Genomic DNA, 21,522 nt, shown 5'->3' with positions numbered 1-21,522 from the left:
AACCCAAGACTTAGCCACACCAAAGGACACCACAAAGAATAATCCACACAATCACAAAAACTCACAAAACCTAAACAATTAATCCTCACAATATTCAATTAAACCCATAATGCTTTACATAAAAGCACAAATACTCAACAACTATCAATTCAACCAAGATTGCAAGCAAAAATAAGCACAAAACAACAAGTTTCAAGTATGGAAATAGTAAGTGGAAGGAACGATTATACCGAGCTTAACGTGGGTGTAAAACCCGCAAATGAACCTTCCTAGCCTTCCTTTCCCTTGCTTGAACCTTTTCCTTCAACCAATTGTTAAAATTTCAATCCAAAAGAAAACCCCCAAATTGATTTTTTTCTTCTTAGGGTTTCGGTTAATGGGTGATTTTTGGGTTGAAGATTGGAGAAAGGAGTAGTATTTTGCGTTTTTGTTGAAAAGGAGTGTTGATTATGGTGGGAAATGTTGAATTTTGGGTGAGAATTTGAGTGTTTGAGGGTTGAGAGGAGGAGTAAGAGGGGTTAGAGAGAAGGAGGAGAACCGTGGGTTTGAGAGGAAGAACAAAAAATTGTGGCTTTTTTTCGAGCAGTTTCGGCCTTAAATACTTGGTATGCACGGACGTGCAGCATTGGCACGGACGTGCAGCTCAAGTCAGAACGTGCTTAACTTTCTGCCTGTAAAAGCACGGACGTGCCATTATCGGCATGGACGTGCTGCTTTTGGCACGGACGTGCTGCTTTTGGCACGGACGTGCTTAACTTGGCAGAATACTTCTCAACTTTCTGCCTGTAAAAGCACGGACGTGCCATAATCGGCACGGACGTGCTGCTTTTGGCACGTTTACTCTCCTTTTTTTTTTTTTTTTTGAGTAAAATTACTAAAATACTCGGGTTGCCTCCCGGAAGCGCTTCTTTATTGTCACTAGCTTGACCATATTACGTTTTCAATCACGAGGGATATCAAATTCATCTAAATGAACTACCTTTGTTTCTTCTTGCACGAAACCATCGAAGTATGCTTTCAACCTTTGGCCATTAACTTTGAATGGTTCACCTTTGTCGTTGGAAATCTCAATGGCGCCATATGGGAATATCTTTGTAATGGTGAAAGGGCCACTCCATCTTGATTTTAGCTTTCCCGGAAACAACTTCAACCGGGAGTTAAATAGCAAGACCTTGTCACCCTCCTTGAACTCTCTCTTGTTGATGTGCTTGTCGTGCCATGCTTTGGTCTTCTCCTTGTAGATCTTTGCACTCTCATATGCATCTAACCTCAACTCTTCCAAGGCATGGAGGTCAAGCATCCTCTTTTCTCCGGCGGATTGGATATCAAAATTCAAGGTTTTGATAGCCCTGTGCGCACGATGTTCCAGTTCCACCGGTAGATGGCATGATTTCCCATAAACGAGCTTGTAAGGGGTGGTGCCAATAGGAGTCTTGAAGGCGGTGCGGTAGGCCCATAGAGCATCATCCAACCTTGATGACCAATCCTTCCTTGACCTATTCACCGTCTTCTCTAGTATCAACTTAATCTCCCTATTTGAAATTTCAGCTTGACCACTTGTTTGAGGGTGGTAAGCCAATGACACCTTGTGCCTCACTCCGTATTTTTCAAGGAGAGCCTTGAAAGATCGCTTTGCAAAGTGCGATTCTCCATCACTTATTACGGCACGTGGCACACCAAACCTAGGGAAAATGACTTTCTTGAACAACTTGACTACTACCTTAGCATCATTTGTAGGAGATGCAACCGCTTCAACCCACTTTGATACATAGTCGACGGCCACCAAAATGTATTTGTTCCCAAAAAAGGATGGGAAAGGTCCCATAAAATCTATTCCCCACACATCGAAAATTTCCAGCTCTAAAATGTTATTCAAAGGCATTTCATTCTTTCTTGACAAATTACCGGTCCTTTGACACCGGTCACAAGCTTTAACAACTCCCCATACGTCCTTGAACATAGAGGGCCAATAGAAACCGCATTGCAATATTCTCGCCAATGTCTTGTTAGCACTCATATGTCCTCCACAAGGTGAGGAGTGACACATTGTGATAACTTCATGAATTTCATCGTCGGGGACACACCTTCTAAAAAGACCATCAACACCTTGTTTGAAGAGCAAGGGGTCATCCCAAAAGTATTGGCGGACATCATGGAGGAACTTCCGCTTTTATTGATAGGTGAGGTCGGGAGGAAGGATGGAGCAAGCCAAGTAATTTACAATATCCGCAAACCATGGGGCCGGGGCTTGAATGATTGCGAATAATTGATCATCCGGGAATGAATCATCAATTGGCAAAGCTTCAATTTCACCTTCTACGATCGGTAGCCGTGAGAGATGATCGGCTACTACATTCTCGGCACCCTTCTTGTCCCGAATTTCTATATCGTAGTCTTGTAAGAGCAAGACCCACCTAATCAACCTTGGTTTAGCGTCCTTCTTGGACAGCAAGTACTTCAAAGCCGCATGGTCGGTGAAGACTATAACTTTGGAGCCCACCAAGTAAGACCTAAACTTTTCGATAGCATGGACGATGGCTAGGAGCTCTTTTTCAGTCGTTGTGTAGTTTCTTTGTGCTTCATCAAGAGTTTTGCTAGTGTAATAGATGGCATGGAGCTTTTTATCCTTCCTTTGCCCAAGCACAGATCCAACGGCATAGTCCGAAGCATCACACATGAGTTCAAAAGGGAGCTCCCAATTCGGTGGTTGAATGATGGGAGCCGTGATCAAAGCTTCCTTCAACCTATCAAAGGCTAGCAAACAATCATTAGAAAACACAAAAGGGGCATCCTTACCAACAATTGAGTGAGCGGCTTAGCGATTTTGGAAAAATCTTTAATGAACCGGCGGTAAAAACCCGCGTGTCCAAGAAAACTCCTTATACCCTTCACATTAGTGGGGGGAGGGAGGCGCTCAATAACCTCAATTTTGGCACGATCAACCTCAATGCCCCTACTAGAAACAACATGTCCCAACACAATACCCTCTTCAACCATGAAATGACATTTTTCCCAATTAAGCACAAGGTTCACCTCTTGACATCTTTTTAACACTTTAATCAAATTACTTAGGCAAGTGTCAAAAGATGAACCGCAAACAGAAAAGTCATCCATAAATACCTCGATTGATGATTCAAGCATGTCGGAAAAGATAGACATCATACACCTTTGAAATGTAGAAGGTGCATTACATAATCCAAATGGCATCCTTCGATAAGCAAAGGTGCCAAAAGGGCATGTGAATGTAGTCTTCTCTTGATCCTCGGGTAGGATAGGGATTTGGAGGAATCCCGAATACCCATCCAAGAAGCAATAGTGACTATGTGATGCCAACCTTTCCAAGATTTGATCGATAAAGGGGAGAGGGAAGTGGTCCTTCCGAGTGGATTTGTTCAATTTTCGATAGTCTATGCACATTCTCCACCCGGTGACCGACCTTGTAGAAATGGTCTCACCCTTATCGTTCTTGATAATGGTCATGCCCCCTTTTTTTGGAACAACTTGAACCGGGCTAACCCACTTGCTATCGGAGATAGGGTAGATTATGCCCGCTTCAAGAAGTTTCAAAACCTCTTTTTTAACAACTTCTTTCATGTTGGGGTTGAGCCTTCTTTGGTGCTCAATTGAGGAGTCATGATCATTATCAAGCAAAATCTTGTGCATGCATATCGTGGGACTTATCCCCTTAATGTCATCAATGGCATACCCAATGACACTCCTATACTCCCTCAACACAACTAGGAGTTTCTCAAGGGAAGTGTCATCAAGGTTGGTATTGACAATAACGGGATAAGTCTCATTATCATCAAGAAAAACGTATTTAAGTGAAGGGGGAAGGGGTTTAAGTTCAACCTTAGGAGGAGGCGTAGACCTCTCCTCTTTTACCTCCACCTTAAGTGCTTCAAACTCCCTTGCCTTGCCATGTAGGGGTTGGTCTAGCAACAACTTGTACCCCTTAGCTTCATCATCATCATTGTACAAACTTTCCGTGAGGATCGCTTGTAGAGTATCTTTGCTATTGTTCATCATCTTCAATTCCTCCACTTCTCGGTCAAGAGTATCGATTCTATTGATATCCTCATACATAGGCTTCCTCATGGCTTGCGAGAATGAGAAAGAAATTTTCTCATCTCCCACATTCAATGTTAGCTTGCCTTGTTTCATATCAATTACCACTCCCGCCGTGTTCAAGAACGGCCTTCCCAAAATGAGAGGAACCTTGTTGTCCTCCTCCATTTCCATCACCACAAAGTCACAAGGTAAAAAACTCTTCCCACTTGTACCGGTACATCTTCAAGTATTCCCATTGGTAACCTAACCGAACGATCGGCTAATTGTATTGAGATTCTTGTTGGCTTCATCTCACCAACTTTTAAATTTTTCGCAATTGAGAAGGGCATCAAGCTTACACTTGCCCCAAGATCACAAAGAGCATCCATGGCTTCCATATCTCCAATCTTCACCGGAATTGCATAGCTACCCGGGTCACCAAGCTTTCGGGGAAGCTTGTTTTGAATGATTGCGCTCACCTCCATTGGAAGGGAGATGGTTGCACTCTATTCAAGCCTACTTTTGTTGGACAAGAGATCTTTTAAAAATTTCGCATATGTAGGCATTTGTGACATAGCATGAAGAAAGGGAATGTTCACTTGGAGCCCTCTCATGACCTCAAGGAACTTTGAAAACTTCTCATTCAATTTTTTCTCTACCAACCTATGAGGGAAAGGAATAGGTGGATTGTAGACTCTCATTGGGGGTTTCTCCACTTCAACTTCAACTCCCTCTCCTTTCTTTGTGTCTCCCTCAACACTCTTTTCTTTTTCTTTTCTCTCAACTTCTACCACCTCATTTTCAACATCATTCTCACTTCTCACCTCCACACCCTCATCTCTCTTTTGTGGCACATCTTCACTCATTACCGGACCTTCATACCCTCTCCCGGACCTCAATGTGATAGCCTTGACATGCTCCTTTGGGTTTCACAACCGTTGAGCTTGGAAATTGACCACTAGCATTGGAGGTAGAACTCCCAACTTGTTGTGCAATTTGAGCTAGTTGATTCTCAATTATTTTGTTGTGCGCTTGAAGTTGTTGGATGTTGGAGCTCATTTCTGCATTGCTCTTCCCTTGTTGATTTATGAAAGACTCAAGAGCGGCCTCAAGGGAAGTCTTTTGGGGTGGAGGAGGTTGTTGGTTGAATTGCTGTCTTTGTTGGTTTGGATGGCGGTATGGGGCTTGGTGATTTTGTTGATTTTGGTTGTAGATGTTTTGAGGAGGGTTATTGTAGTTGGATTGTTGGTTTTGATTGGGTTGTCTCCACCCTTGGTTTTGTTGCCTCCAACCTTGATTGAAAGGTTGCTCATTTCTTTGGTTCATGGCCGCAACTTGCTCATTAGTAGCATTGCAATATGAAGCCATGTGATCATTACCCCCACAAGTCTCACAAGACATGACTTGTGGTTGTGGTTGTGAAGAGGAGGTACCGCTTGAGGAGGTTGCTTGGTCTAGCTTGTGAGCTAGCATATCAAACTTTGAGGCAATGAGATCTATTGCACTCAACTCATGCATACCTTTCTTCTTCGGTTGACTTTCTCTTCTATCATATCTATAGGCGTAATGCCTTGCAACTTCTTCAATCATATTCTCGGCTTCTTCCACCGGTAGCTTTTTAAGACTACCACCGGCTCCGTTGTCAAGATTGGCCCTTGAGGTAGGAGTGAGACCGTCGTAGAAGCTTTGAATAATCATCCATAAAGGCAACCCATGGTGTGGACACTTCCTCTTTAGATCCTTGAATCTTTCCCATGCTTCACCTAAGGTTTCATCATCCTCTTGAGTGAAGCTTGTAATCTTCCTTCTCAATTCCGCGGTCTTTTCGGGCGGACAAAACTTCCCAAGAAATGCTTTGGTAACCTTTTCCCATGTTGTTAAGGATCCTTCTTTCACGGACCTCAACCAACACTTAGCCTTGTCCCTAAGAGAGAACCGAAACATATGCATCCAAATGAATTCCTCCGTGAGGTTGTTTTGCTTGATGGTAGTGCACAACTCAAGGAAGTTGTCTAAATGAGCTAGAGGGCACTCATTTGCACTCCCCCCGAACTGTTCACTTTGGATCATCCTTATGAGTTGAGGAGAGAACTCATAGTTGTTTGCATTGGTGGTGGGAAGAAGTATGCCACTCCGAAGTTGGAATGCATCGGGGTGGTCATAGTCTTGTAGAAGTGGAGGAGGCGGTGGGTTGGCCATCTCTTGCTCGTTGTCAAGATTATCCTCCGACTCGGAATCCGTATAAGCTAGAGAAAATTCCGGCATGCCTTGTAGGAGCCTTCTTACGTTCCTCAAAGTTCTATTTAACTCCGGATCTACGGGGATAAGCGGTGATTGCTTACTCCTCCGTGTCATGCACAGTCAAACAAAGCTAAGGAAAACGTTAGCAATGACTATCACAAAGTAAACACGCTTAAACAAAAACAAAATAAGAAGATTATATACATATACACAAATCTAGACTCATTCAACAATAACTTATTCAATGTGACTTTGCCTCCCCGGCAACGGCGCCAAAACTTGATAGGACGTCGTCAACCTATCAAGAAATAAGACCTAACTCGATCCTACTCAACTAGTAGCAAGGGCAAGAAAGGGTCGAACCCATGAGAGGCGTTGAATCAACCACCAAATGTTATTGTTTAAACAAGCTAGATTAAGTCGGGGGTTTTAAGTTGGTATTACGTCACACTATTCTAATTCAAATCAACTAATTCTAAGAGGTGATTAACAATATTAAGAAGGCCTAGGGCATGGGTTACACCACTAAACTTCATCACGGACCACAAGTAGCATGCATAGAAATGGTGATTTAGGGGATAAATTAGGGGAAGTTATCAAATGCACCCAACTACTCTCTCAAGCTAGAGGGATTACTTGACATCAAAACCATAACCTACTCTCGTGATTATGGGCAAGAAACAAGTGTTAAAACATCCTCACGATAACATGCAAAATTCCCTTGACTAGAAATTCCTATTCTCATGGCAAATCAAGTCAATCAAGCATAAGGGAGCTTCCTCAAGTTCATCTCTCGATCCTTCGTTGAGGAAGCTAGATAAATAATTCAAGCAATGGCCAATTACAAGAATTAACAATGAAACCTCTTAAACTCAACTAATTAACACCCCACAATTAACAAATTAGTTCATGCAACAAGTGTTGGTGATTACATTGAGGGTTCACCCAAACCCTAGAAATTAGACTACTCACAATCCATGGAGGTTAAAGCAATTAAAGATTTCAAGGAATTCATGAACAAATTAAAACTAAGAATTAAGTAGAATCTAACAATTAAACATGCAAAGAACAACCAAACAATTAATAAAAAGCAAGAATTAAAGATAGAAGAGAGAAAGAAAGAGTAAGAAAAAATTACTAGAAGCTTCAATAATTGACTAACAATGGTGGAACTTGTCTTCTACAATGATTGGATTGAAAAACCTTCAAAACAAGAACTAAAATCTATGCTAATTTGAGGATTTTTGTGTTTCAAACTAAGAGGAGTATGAAAATCTGGAAAAAATTGGGAACCCCACTAAAATGGTCCAAAGGGGCTATTTATATTACCCCCTAAAATAAGAGGACGGTGAAAACAAGAAACGGGTAAACTGTAGGTCTGCACGGACGTGCTGAAGTTGGCACGTCCGTGCAGACCAAGGCAGAAACTCAGTTTAAGACGACCTGCTGCAGCACGGGCGTGCACCTTTGGCACGTCCGTGCTGCATCATCTGCACGGACGTGCAATATTTGGCACGTCCGTGCAGGCCTTGGCAGAAAGATGGCTTCAGGTCTGCACTCCTGCACGGACGTGCAACATCTTGCACGGCCGTGCTGCCTCATAATCACGGAAGCACGTCCTTGCTGCATCATCTGCACGGACGTGCAATATTTGGCACGTCCGTGCAGGCCTTGGCAGAAAGATGGCTTCAAGTCTGCACTCCTGCACGGACGTGCAACATCTTGCACGGCCGTGCAGGGTCTTCTGGGCCCTTTTCTTCGTGTTTTCTTCTACGATGCTCTTGTACTTGGATTCTTTCCATCATTTCCTTGCTTCTAACCTCGGTTTGGTAACCATGGGCTTCATTTGGTCGTCTTTGGACCTAAAATCTTAACAAAAACACTAACAACCCGTGAAGCATAGGATACACAAAAATTGCATAATAATAGGGTAAAAGTGAACCAAAACACAAATTTGTTCAGGTAAACTAGGTTCAAATACGCCCTAAAACCGCATAAAATAGCAAGTTATCATGTGTAAACCCTTCGGGGCAGAATAATCCTTGAAAGTACATTTTGAATTATTAATGAAAGGCCTCCGAGCCACTTTTTTCTACGAACATTTGCAATCTTTACTCTTTCATCTTTTCTTTATTCTATCTACTCTTTAAGGGTTTCCTTCGGCCTTGTCTGAAACCTTCGCCCACAGGGCACCAGTTTCGGATTGCCGATAAACTCGCCTTTTTAAAGAACACTGGTCTTTCGGCTGAGGTGAAAACCTCAGTAAGACTTGTTCTACAAGGCAATGAGTCCATGGACAAATCTGGGATATTTCCTTAACTGAGCCTTGTATCCCAGAAAGCCTTTATTTGAAACACTGCCTTCGGTTAGCCCTATATTTGAGATATCCATTTTTTTCAGATAGACAGAAAATCAAGAGCAATAGCACAACTGATAGAAAATAAACAATGTAACGAAAAGCAATCTCAGAAATCTGAAGATCAAGTTTTCAAATCTCTAGGGAGGCAAGAAGCACCACAGGTGCAGACTGCCTCAACTGAGACCTTCAGACCGAAGCTTTGTACTTAGCAATAAAAAAAATGGACTCTCGCCCAAAGTAATCCAAATATGCAAGCATGCAAGTTCAAAGCAAGGCAATAAGAGGAAAATGTCAGATTCATATATGAAAGTCATGCTCGGATTACGAGCTACAAGCATAAAAATGTCTGAATAATGAGAAATAAAATATCGGCAGCCGCCCACAAGCAGAAAATAACAGTTTTCGAAATGCGTACAAGGCAAAAAGTAAATAGTTCTTACACTAAGGCAAGCTGGAGCAAAAATAAAGGCAAAAAACCTTCAAAAGCGGCATCTGTCATTTCAAGAGCACGTTGATCCGCAAGATTCTGAAGACGACTGCCCGAGTCCCTAGGCTTCAGCTGAAGGGTCGGTCCTCCCAGCAATGTTGGAGTTCAGCGTGGCATCAGCTCCAGCTGCAAAAGAAGCGGGCTGAACTGGAGCTTGGGCTTCAGCTTCCTTCATCTCAACCTCCTCGGCCGCAGCATCCTCAGCTTGGAGATAGGCCAACAGATCGACCTTAGCCTGGCTAGCTTGCTACATATGAGGATCCTGGGGGTCTTCAGCCCAGATTTCACATTGATGCCAATCCTGGTCAGGTGCAGCATGGAGAGCCAATCTTCGAGCCACCCCATAGCCGTTGAGGTAGCCGGTCGAATACTCCTCCTGGGTATAAACCCTGAGGGCTAGATGAGCCTCAGCATCGGCCAGCTTCTTTTGTACCTCCTCCAAGGCCTTCTGGGAGGACTCCTGCTGCTCCTTCAGCTTAGCCTCGGCATCAGCAAGCCGCTGCTCAGTCTGTTCAGCCTTATCCTGGACGTGGGAAAGCTTCTCTTCCTGATTCTTCAGCTGGACCTCCAAGCTGGTGATGCTATGCCTCTGAGACTCAAGATGGACTCCAGCCTCGACCAGCTCGTTCTCCCTGCTTTCACAGGCTTGGCGATGACGGTTGGCATCAGACTCCAAGACCTTGATCTTCTGCCGAGATATTTCTTCTCGGGCCAACACTTGAGATTGAACCTCAGTGTCGATTTTGTGCTGGATCTTGGCTTTGAGGCTGGGGACGTCACCCGCGCCGAACGCTTTAAGCAAGGCCTCTCCCTCGTCTATCTGGGGCAAGACATCTTTCTCCATTTCAGCGCAGAAGGTGTTGAAGGAGTCGATCACAACCTTGGCTCTATGCTCATCGCTCTCCTGCTTCAGCTGGGCAAGCTTTGCCTCCGTTTCAGTAATGTCTACCCTCCCTTGGAGCGTATCAATCATCTCACGGGTCAGAGTATGATTGTAGACAACCCGCAGAATGGGAGTCCAATTCAAGGTAAATAAAATTACAAGTAAATAAAGCAAACAGGAACTGCAGAAGGTGCGAAATTTTATCATATACCTGCATCAACAGCCTCTGGTTGTCTCGCGCGGGATCTGGGACTGAGGGACCAGGTTCGGCAATTCCAGCGGTTGCCCGAACAGACCACTCTCGGACTTACTCCATTTCAGACAATTCGGAGCAAGCGCCGAAATAAGCCTCAGCGCTTTCTCCGTGTTTCCCCTAGATTTCGGCCCTAACGCCGGCTGGGATGGAGCACTTCTTGGCTGAGAACCCCATGTCCCCAGATTGAAAGGATTTGATAGAGGGGAATGAAGTTGAGGGAACTTCATCGGCTTTCTCGGGCGCAATCGTTGCCCCTCCTTCGGCGTGGTCCACTTCAGTCTGGACCCCTTCAACCTCCCCAAGAGATTGACTTATCAAGGCATCAACCTCCTGCTGGATCTCAGCAGTAAAGCCCCTAGGAGCCTCGTCTTCAGCAGCAGCCGCCTTCTCGGCTGCTTTAACATCTTCATCCTCAGGGAGCTCAGCAGCACTCCCCTTGTTAGAAACCGCCTCAGGAACCCCCTCCGTTGGGTCAGGAGTTCGCTGATCCACCTCCATATCGTCAGTAGGAGGAGGTGGTGGAGGGGTCCTCGGCGTTGACGGAATTGGTGGCGGTGGCTGAGTTGGGGCGGTGGACCCCCTATACCTCTAGGCACCCTGCCTCGGCCAGCGGCAGGCTGCATTATTACGACGCCAGGCATCGGCCTCAGTGTAAAATCCCCCGGACCCACTACAGCTGGGCCCGTCCTTCTTCTCTTCCCCTGTTCCAGAGGCTGATCATCCATGTCGTTAGAATCCGAAGAGTCGAGTTCTGAAAGATCTTCTGACGACTGTGAAGCCTTCCCCTCTTTCCTTCTGCCCTCTTCCTCAGACTGCAGAAGTGGGGGAGCAAGAAAGGATCAGCAAAAAAAAAAAAAAAAAGAAAAAAAAAAAAGCAAAGTGCTGAAGGCCTTACCAAAGTCCTCGGTTGAGCCTTGGCAACACCAGAAGTCCCTTCTCCCTTTTTCTAGGGAGTTGATTGCTCTGGTCACGTCCGCGACAGTTTGAGCGGCCCGCACTTCTTCGGGTAGCAAGGGCCTCAAAGGATCCTGCTTCTCCCACTAAGGCTTCTGCTTCAGATAGTCTACAGCAGCCTCAATCTGAAGGCCCGTTGAGTACAAATGCAACGGACGGTCCTTCGGACTAGTGATCGCAGGAGCTCGATCTAGAATGACCCTTTCAGCGTTCACTCCTAGCCGATCGAAGTCAATTCCGGAGGTGGCCTTGCTCAGCTCTGAAAGGAAAAAGTGAAGGTTAGCCTTAAGGAATAGACAAAACAAATAAAGCGGCAAGAAAACAAATAAAGCAAGTCCTCGGCCCCAGCCGAAGGTACTTACCGCCTCTGTGCTTTCGGCTGCGGCCGACAACTGCCAACATCTTCTCTTGGAAGACGTAATGGTTATCTGGAAGCCATCTCGTCGGGATGAACTTCATTCGGCCAGCTCCCCCAGGATTCTCCTGCTTGCCGAAGAATTCCATCTATTCATAACTAGGATGCCGAGCAGCATCGGGATCTTCAGAACCCAAGTCTTGCATGTTCGGATCGGGCCTGGAGAGATAGCGGGGGGGCTCGAAAAAGTGGGGGTGCTCTGGATCTGCTGGAGCCCTCACCCAGATCCACTGACCTCGCCAATCCTTGTCAGAAGAATCGTTCGGCCACATGGTTAAATATTGTGGGTGGCTCTCAATTCGCCACCAGCCAGGCCCGTGATGACCATATTGGCTCTGGGTGTTCTGCACTAGCTTGTGCATCTTTCGGAAACAGTGTAAACTCGGCTCAACAGCAAAAAACCGACACACCCAGAGATAAGTCATTACCCTCCGAACGCTGACAGGCGTCAACTGGCACAGGGAAATCCTGTACTTTATTAAAATGTCCCTGACGAAGGGATCTAAGGGGAACCGAAGCCCGTACTGCAATTGTCGAGTATATACCCCCACATACCGAAGGAGAGGACGATGAATTCTATCCGTCGGCGCGGCATTCGGCACCATTACCCATCTTCTTCAAAAACGCCATAATGCAACTCTATCTGTTCGGCAAACCGATAAGCTTCGGCATGCCTAACCCACCAATAGTAGGGGGCGTTTTTCCTCATGGCTCTCTGGGCTTCGGCATTTTGCCACTCAACGTGCCCAGGGAGCAAGTCCCAAAGCACGGGAGGCAGATCTTCCTCCTGTTCAGCGCCGCCAGCCTCGGCGCCTTGCTGGGGGGAGCAGCGTTCAAGGGGACGGCCGGAATACCCCTTTCAGGGTCTTCCTCGACTCGTTCCCCATTCCAAACATCGGCGCGATCCCTGGGGTCCCTGGCCTGACCTCGTCTTCCAGTCCGGCGTGCTCTTCCTCGAGCCATTGATGGATTCGCAAGAAAGGAAGTCGGGAAAAAGGGAGTTCTTTCGAAAAACTAAGAAAATTAAGGGGAATTCGAGGAAATTTACCTTTATGAGAATCGAAACTCGCCGATTCAGTCAGTCGGAGCAACGGGTTTGAGCGTCAAGCTTTGATTTCGGGGTGTGGAGTGAAGTTTCGAAGCGGAAACAATGGTTTCTCAGGGAGTTCGAGAGTGAATTGGTGAAGAAATGAGGAGAGAAATGGCGAATTTGGCTTTATATTTCCAGAAAATGGGAATTTCGAGAGTCAGAAGGCTTAATCTCTCTTAAATACCTCCTTAAGTAACCGTTAAACACTCTCTCTCTTAATTAACCGCCCATTATCCACTCAACTTCCCCACTAATTATCCTAATTACGGTTATTTAGTTGATCAAACCTTAATTTTTGTGTCTCTCTTCTTTGTTTCTTAGACACAAAAATGGTAGAAGCAATCATCTTGACTATTGCAAAACTCATTCTAGGAAAGATCGCTTCTGCCCCCGGTGATCTTGTCTATACCTACATTGCTGAAGAGATCAAAGGTGCAAAGTCAGTTAAGAAAGATCTCAAGATGATAGCCGACCAATTGGAGGCCATTTGCGCTGTTCTTGAAGATTCAGAGGAGGAGCAGCTTACTAATAATGCTTACAAAATTTGGCTTAGAGATCTTAAGAGCATTGTTTATGATATTGATGACCTCTTGGATGAAGTGGCCTTTGATGTTATGCAACGTCGTGTTAATCAAGGCCAACTTGGACGTCAGTTCAGGTACTATTTTTCCTTTTCAAATCCTGTAATTTCAACCTTTGGTTTGAGTCACAAAATAAGCAACCTCCGTAAAAAGCTAGAAAATATAGTGGCTAAGAAAAATGATTTTGAGTTAACCAAGCGTCCAGTCAAAACCTCTAAGGATGAGCCTAAAGAACCTTTAGGCGGATGTGCGTTTGTGTATGAGCCCGCTATTAAAGGAAGAAATGAGGCTAAGCAAGATATTATTAACATATTCAATGGTGTCAATAATGTTAGTAAACTCTCAGTGCTTCCTATAGTCGGGATGGGTGGGATCGGAAAAACAGCATTAGCTAGATTAGTGATTAATGATATTGAACACTTTGATCTTAAACTGTGGGCATGTGTATCTAACAAGTTTGATGTTTGTAAGATTATAGAGGACATTGTAAAAGATGGTAGTGATGACAATATAGGGAACCTTAATTCAAACACGTTGTTGAAAAAGCTCCGTAATTTATTAAACGAGAAAAGATACTTTCTTGTGTTGGATGATGTTTGGGTAGATAACATAAACTTGTGGAATGACCTTATGAACATACTTAAAATTGGCAAAGCTGGTAGTGCAATTTTGATCACTACAAGAATGGCTGAAGTTGCCTCAGTTACTCGAACTATGGAACCTTATAACTTGGAAAAGCTTCCATTTCCTGTTTGTTGGTCCATCTTTAAGCGATTAGCATTCATCGAAGGTGACGAAGCAAAGTATGACAACCTTTATGAGATTGGGAGATCTATAGTTGAGAAATGTTGTGGCATCCCTCTTGTTGTGAAGACTTTGGGGAGTTTGTTGAGGTTAAATAGGGACAAGCAAGAATGGCAACGAATTAGTAATATGGATAGCTTTACCGAGTTGAATCATCAATATGATAAGGTGATGCAACTCTTAAAATTAAGCTATGACTCACTTCCATCTCACTTGAAACCATGTTTTGCTCACATGTCATTATATGTGAAGGATTTGCATCTTTCTGCGGGGTATATACCATATATGTGGGGCGCACTTGGTCTATTGCCACAAAGCAATAGAAACAAAGATATTGAAGTTTGGGGGAACGAGTATCTTAAAAAACTAGCATCAATGTCTCTTCTACAAGAGCCGAGTTTTCGGTCAAATGGATGGCTTGAAGGGTGTAAAATGCATGATCTCTTGCATGATCTTGCTCTGAACGTTATGGGGGAAGAACTAGCAGTCGTAACTCAAGATGAAGTCATGGTTTCAGAATTTACTAGGCATATAGTTTGGGGATATGAGAGTTCTAATAGTTTAGAGGATGTTGAATTTCCTAAAGAGCTTCTGAAGGCCAAGAGTGCACGAACATTCCGACTTGGTTTTAAAATAAATTATATAAGCCAATCGTTTCTTCAAAAAATTCTTTCCACTTTTAGTTGTTTACGCATCCTGGAACTTGAAGGTAGTTCGTTTGAAGAACTACCAAGCTTGATCGGGAACTTGAAACATTTGAGATATCTCGACTTGTCAGGGAATTCTATCATACAATCTCTTCCAGAAGATATATGTGACTTGTTAAATCTAGAAGCGTTATATCTAGATGGATGTGAGCTATTAAAAGAGCTTCCAAGGGATATTCACCGGCTACAGAATTTAAGAAGTTTTACAGTGACAACATGCCAGAAGAGTTTGACTAGCACCAAATTGAATCAATTGAGTTGTCTTCGTTACATTTGGTTTGGTTCGTGTAAGAGATTAGAATCCTTATGGAACAACAACATTTTTGTAACAGGCCTCACTTCGCTGCAGACCTTTATCGTTGAGGACTGTCCGATATTGACAAGTCTTTCAAACAGCATGAAGTTCATTGGTCTGCAAACTTTAGAACTAGATAATTGTACAGAGCTAGATTTGGAGGAAGGAGGTGGCTTGCAAGGCCTTCAAAGCCTTCGGATATTAAGCATAACAGGAATACCAAAGTTAGCAAGTCTGCCGAATTGTATTCAGTCTGCTACGGCCTCCCTTCAAAATCTTTATATAATTAATTGTGTTAGTTTGGTGGAACTTCCAAATTGGTTACAACATTTTTCCTCTCTTCAGAAATTGAGAATCAAAGACTGTCAAAATATCTTGGCCGTGCCCAAGGGATTTCAGCATCTTAGATCACTGCAAGAACTCTGGATAATGAATTGCCCGCACCTATTACAAAGATTTGCTATACCAAGTGGAAAAGATTATTATCTGATACGACATGTTCCCAAAATCTGGCTTAATAATGTTCCTTACACTATACGAAGTAAATAATTGTGCAGGTATTCATTTCTATTCTCACTTATGGTTTTGTTGTATATCTCATTTATCTCTTGCAGTCTTTTTGCTGCGTTAATGATTATTTGATCTTCCCATAAATGCTCAGTACTTGTCCTCAAAAAAAAAAAAAAAAAAAAGCTCAGTACTTGAAAACATCAGTTGGAATAAAATCTGTGTTAAAAAATCTAGTAATATAATTCTGTGCTTTTGACATAAATAATTTTAATATTAACATTTAATGATAAGGTGGTTGTAATTTTCTTCCAAAACATTACAAAATGTCTTTTTGTGCAGATTCTGTACTTGTGTGGTGTTCCTGAAGTCCATCAAACTATTATGTATACCATAATTGTCAAATTCCTAGCTTCTGATGATCGAATGTGAGTGTATTAGTTTTGCTATGAGCTTTGAAGAGTTCCGTCCTGCTCCGGTGGGAGAGCTGTACCAAGATTCAAGATTCCCTGTTGCCCATCTCAACAAGGTGAGTCATTTTGGGACTTTTTAAAGCCAATCAAGCTTGGCGAAGATGATGGAGAACTCATTTTGTGACTTTGATGCCCAGTTTGAGCCTCACTTTTTATTTCTACTTGTTGGGTTGACTAATTAGACGAATTAATTGTATGAGATATCATTCTGTAAGTTCTATTTCTTTCCAAATTCAGAAATATAGTCAAGTCATTCACAATTATATAGGCATGTATGACTTTAATAATTTCATCCTTAATAAAGTACTTCGTATAATAATGATTGCTTTGGTAAAGAAAGATTATTGCAGAAATGAGAAATCTAAGCATTGTGTTACCTCTCACAATCCCAACTAGGCATATTTTTGAATCCAAGTTGGGTGTCTTTTGGAATTTCTTTTCAAGGTATAATGGTTTGTGTAGGGAATAAATTTCAAGCGTTAAACCCCTAGCTTGAACCCCACTGTGATCATACACTAAAGTACGGTGGCGTCCAAAAGGGAAGAAGATAGAGCAAAAGAGTTGCCAACAAGTTTTAGGAACTTGTAAACCGTTCACAGGGTCAAGGTTACACCCCTTAACGATCCAAGAGATCGTCAACTCCATAAGGTCTAGAACCAAATAAGGGTTCGGGGATGAAGGTACAAATCCAACCTAAAAGAGATTGAACCTGCCCTAATAATAGGCTTCTACTTTATTCTGATCGTATTCATGTGCGCTTTTCAACTAACATGCAATCAATAGGATTAACCTTAAACCTGTTTATCTATGTTGGTTGAATATTAATGCACAAATAAGACTATTATTGGCGATCACTTGAAATTGTAATCAAATTAACCCTAAACAAGATTATTAATTATCTTATTAAGCGTGATTACAAGTACCAAATTCCCTTTAAACATGCATAAAAGGTGTGATCAAGCAATAACAATAAAAATCAAGCAACATAATAAATTAATCATCATAAATAATTATCATAACAATAATAATAATCATCATTATAAAATTATAATCATAATCAAAACAATAATAATCATAAATAAAATAATCATCATCAAAATAATAATAATAATAATAATATTCATAATCATCATAAATTATAACAATTATAATCATAATCATGTTCATGTTAATATCCTAGACATGATACTAACAAGATTAATAAGAAACCCTAGCATGTCACTAAGCAATAAAAATCAAATCATTAACCCTAACATGATACTAACAATCATAAATATTAGGAAGAACATAGAAAGCATCATAACAATCATATTTAATATTAAAGTTACCCTAGACATGATACTAAGAATATCATAATAACAATATAAACATGATTTCTACATCATAATATCAATTAAAAACCATTAAAATACTTACTTTGATGCCTCGTACCTCTTTCTAATAACAAAATACACACGTTAGTAACTTCAAGGAAAATAATAAAACAAAACAATTAAATTAAATAATTGAAAGAGAGATTTGGGACCAAACTCTCAGAAATTAAACCTTTCACGTCTAGGGCGAAGACAACTTCGAACTTGGATAGGTGTTTCTAGATCTTGTGAATGCGGAATTTTGTATGTAAAAGCAAGGTTTAGAAAGAGAGAAAGAGAAAAAGAGAGATAGATGAATTGATTAAGGAAATCTTGATGAGAATTAGCGAATGAAAACTGATTGTAGGTGAATCAAAACGGAGTTTTTACGTCGTTATTTATAGAGAAAATCAGCCAAAAAGATAAATTAACAGAACAGAGTCCTGGCGCAACTGAAACAGAGCTGGCGTCAGGCACCAACACTAGCGCCAGGCGCCAGGCACCAACACTAGCGCCAGGCGCCAATGGCTGCCCAGGCGCCAGGCCTAGCTCCAGGCGCCAATGCCTGGAGTCAGGCGCCAGGTCTGTTTTTGACGCGTTTTCGAAAATCAGATAAGTTTTGCCATACAGGAGGATAAATCGTATCTTTTCCTCGAAAATGCTTTTTGATTTTAATTAAAACTCTGAAAAGTCAACAAAAGTCAATTTATCAATGCTAATTGAATTAGGAATGAAAAGAATTTTCTAGAAGAATCTAGAAGACTAAAACTATTCCTAATTGCATTAGGAATGATAAATCGTATTAGGCCCTCCTCTAGATCATTGGGCCGTATATAAGTCTCAAAACGGGCCCAGTTTGGTAAATTGGCCATAACTTCCTCAATATTCATCGGAATCGGGCTTATAATATATCGTTGGAAAGGTCTTGTCAAGCCCCATCCAACTACACTACTATTGGACCCATGTCATGGACCAACCAAACTGGATTGGCTATTTTCTTAAAATAAGTTTTCAAAAACAGAGAGAAGAGAAAAGAAATTAAAACTATCCGCAACACTAAACTTTCCACACTTTCGCTTCATTCGATTATGATTCGACTTGAAAGGTACTCATCACCGGGTTTGGTTTTGGGGAGACACAAATGGGTGTCTACAGTTTGGAATGTCAAGTAGCTAATAAGGCTAAATATAAATTAGAGCACTACTCTCCAAATATCAACATTTTCTTACTTTATTGTTCAACTTGTCAAACCTAAACCCATATTGTGTCGTCACATGCATTATAGCATTTTAAAGTATAAGATGTCTCAAAATATGATGATTTGGTCTCACTTGTATCCACCTTTGGCTTGCTCAACCGTCACAAGCCCCAAACACCTTGCTCGTTCGTGGCCTTTCGAGCCACGAGCATCCTTTTAAAATCATATGCATCGATGTTAGTGTTATTACATGCTCATAAGCCCATTAATTTCCATGCCAATTAAGTAGTTAAGTACCCTTAAGATCTAGACGAGACATGATGGTAAATAAAGATTAGGGGAGTGGTAGATTTATCTATAATCTATGTCAAGTTCTCATCAGTTAGTAGTTGAGTAAAATTATTTGACCATTCTAGTCTCATTGGAGTCAAATTGTATTGAGATATTCACACTTGTTCACCAACTCTGCTTCACCTACTCTTGCACTCTTGCCTTTCATCACCGTCTTTTTACCTGTTTTTAATGCAAAAGTATAACCTTGTGCCTTTCTCCTAAAATGATTTTACAAAATAAAAAAAAAATAAAAAAAAAAACTACTTCATTCTTTTCATTAAAAAGTTAATATACATCACCCTTTAATTAACTTTTGCATTTTAAAAATACTTTGTATAGTCCTTTATACACATTGTGTATGCTTAGATTTCTAGTAGTCAATTAAAAGATCAAATAATATTAAATGAGTGATTTTATAAAGAACTCTATTCTCTTCACATTTTTCAGCAAGGGCTGCTCCGAAAGTTAATTACAAAAAAGGACTTGGAATGAGCTGAGGCAGCTTCTTTGTCCTTACCAAGTTTGCTTTTGCTCAACAGCCAACCCTTATAAATACCCAATCAAATCCTCATTATTTGCATATCCAATTATCTCATTACCAACTCATTAGCAAATCTTCTTACTAAACTAATCTCTTCTTTCTTTTTAATATCTTGTCTTAACTTAATTTGTTACTTATAATCATGGGTGTTTTAACATGCACATTGGCTGACATCACTAGCCCAGTCGCGGCCTCCCGGTTGTTCCAAGCTCTAGCCATTGACAACCATAACTTTGTTCCTAAGGCTTTGCCTCAGTTCGCTAAATCTGTTGTGTTTGTTGAAGGTGACTCCACCACTGTTGGATGCGTCAAGCAGATCAATTTCCCTGATGGTTAGTTTTCACTTTTCTTACAACTATGTACGGCCCTGTTCACTTCACCTTATTTTTGCTGAATTAGAATTAGTTTTGTTGAACTGAACTTATTTTTATTGAAATGAAATTATTTTTACTAATATTACTACGTAGTATATAAGGTGAAGTGAACAGGGCCAACAAATTGTTATCTATATTCCCTCCGTTTTTATAGTTGTACCATAAGTCCAAATGTTTTTATTTATAAGTCAAAATTATGAAGTCCTAAACAACATTCTTAGGCTATATAGAACCGTGATCTTGCATGGACTTATACAACATACGTCTTTTTTTGTCATTCATTTTACAGCGTTAGTTTGACTTTTGTGTTTATCGATGCACAACTTTAATCATTAATATTTAATATGTTGAATGTTTTCGCAGAGGCTCCATTCAAATATGTGAAAAACAGAGTGGACGAGATTGATGCCAACAACTTCTACCTGAAGTACACTTGCATTGAAGGAGATGCGTTTCCTGATACAGTGGAGTACGCTGTGTATGAAGACAAGTACGAGGTGTCCGAAGCCGGAACCCGGTGCAAGATGGTAGCACACTACCACATGAAGGGAGACAGTGTGATGAAGGAAGAAGATCTTGAAAAGGCCAAAGAAGGAATTCAGAAGATGTTCAAGGCTGTTGAAGAGCACCTCATTGCCAACCCTCAAGTTTATGCTTGAACTACTTTGTACAACTTCATTAATTGTAATGAGTGACAAAAAAAAATAAGATTATGTAATGTGTGTGGAAATTTGCTTTTTTTTTTTTGGGGTGGTTTAATTTGAGATGTAAATTGTGAACTTGTAAGAGATGTTAAATTTCATCATGTGAGTACCTTTTTTTTTTGTGTGACTAATTAATAAAATAGAAGCTAAGAAGGGTTTTGAATGGTTTATATATGTCCAATTTCAAGGTGTTTGTTATCATTATTGTTCGTTTCAAAAGAAAATGCAACACTTTTTTAAATGAAAGAGTTTGCTAATTTTACTTGGCTATTTTTATTTCCCTTCCTAATCTCGGACAATATGTATCATGCAAATCTACTTTACAGTGAGTGCAAAATGAATATTTATCATAGTATCTCTAGAAGATCTTGTGTGAAACCAGTCTACAATAATATTATTGTGAATCTAAGGCTTATATGTACGCAACTGACATTATATATATTGAACATAGTGACCTCTAATTTTAACATAGTAATTTTAATTAAAACTTGTGTGACTTATAGTAGTATTATGAAATCTGAAGTACGATGTTACATTGAACATGGTGACCTGCCTATATTATTTATATAGACCTGTACATAAAAAAATACATAAAAAATAAATAAATAAAACCTATAGCCTTTATAACACCAAAATTATGACTTTTATTTCAACATAATAACCTTTATTTTAATATAGTGACTTTATTTTACTAATAAAACAAGCATAATGTCTGTAAATGTAAGTGATCCACAATAATTAGTGTGAACCCGATTCATTTAAGAATTTGTACGTACAATATCACAACCATTGATGGAATAGAGGACTTAAATCATTTATGGAGTCAAGTGTGCTCCATCTTTGTAGAGAAGAAATACAGGGAGGCGATTAGCCAGAAGAATTAAGAAATGTAACCATGATTGGGGACAATGGCAATAC

General features: G+C 41.1%; 3 protein-coding genes across 3 annotated transcripts; 2 read left to right on the top strand and 1 right to left on the bottom strand.

The window, feature by feature from the left end:
• Window positions 1-4,926: 4,926 nt before the first annotated feature.
• Window positions 4,927-6,315, bottom strand: LOC110727661. The gene has a single exon (XM_021907241.1). It carries the CDS (start codon window positions 6,313-6,315, stop codon window positions 4,927-4,929), a length of 1,389 nt encoding a protein of 462 aa, XP_021762933.1.
• A 6,706-nt stretch (window positions 6,316-13,021) lies between these two features.
• LOC110727952 (putative disease resistance protein RGA4) lies at window positions 13,022-16,381 on the top strand. Its single transcript, XM_021907543.1, has 2 exons — window positions 13,022-15,679; window positions 15,972-16,381. The coding sequence occupies exon 1, from the start codon at window positions 13,065-13,067 to the stop codon at window positions 15,669-15,671; it is 2,607 nt and encodes an 868-aa protein (XP_021763235.1). The 5' UTR covers window positions 13,022-13,064; the 3' UTR covers window positions 15,672-15,679; window positions 15,972-16,381.
• A 3,174-nt stretch (window positions 16,382-19,555) lies between these two features.
• Window positions 19,556-20,774, top strand: LOC110727951 (pathogenesis-related protein STH-21-like). The gene is made up of 2 exons (XM_021907542.1): window positions 19,556-19,858; window positions 20,264-20,774. Exons 1-2 carry the CDS (start codon window positions 19,669-19,671, stop codon window positions 20,557-20,559), a joined length of 486 nt encoding a protein of 161 aa, XP_021763234.1. The 5' UTR covers window positions 19,556-19,668; the 3' UTR covers window positions 20,560-20,774.
• Window positions 20,775-21,522: the final 748 nt, after the last annotated feature.

Source organism: Chenopodium quinoa, unplaced genomic scaffold (assembly GCF_001683475.1).
Source record: "Chenopodium quinoa cultivar QQ74 unplaced genomic scaffold, ASM168347v1, whole genome shotgun sequence".
NCBI lineage: Eukaryota > Viridiplantae > Streptophyta > Magnoliopsida > Caryophyllales > Amaranthaceae > Chenopodium > Chenopodium quinoa.
The sequence above is the reverse complement of the archived record's forward strand: the minus strand, read 5'-3'. Positions and strand labels throughout refer to the sequence as shown.

What these genes read in the sequence shown, in the direction of transcription:
- LOC110727951 (XM_021907542.1), top strand. Translation starts at nt 19,669, where the DNA reads ATGGGTGTTTTAACATGCACATTGGCTGACATCACTAGCCCAGTCGCG. An exon ending in GCAGATCAATTTCCCTGATG is followed by an intron (nt 19,859 to 20,263) that starts GTTAGTTTTCAC and finishes ATGTTTTCGCAG; the next exon opens with AGGCTCCATTCAAATATGTG.
- LOC110727952 (XM_021907543.1), top strand. Translation starts at nt 13,065, where the DNA reads ATGGTAGAAGCAATCATCTTGACTATTGCAAAACTCATTCTAGGAAAG.
- LOC110727661 (XM_021907241.1), bottom strand. Translation starts at nt 6,315, where the DNA reads ATGCCGGAATTTTCTCTAGCTTATACGGATTCCGAGTCGGAGGATAAT.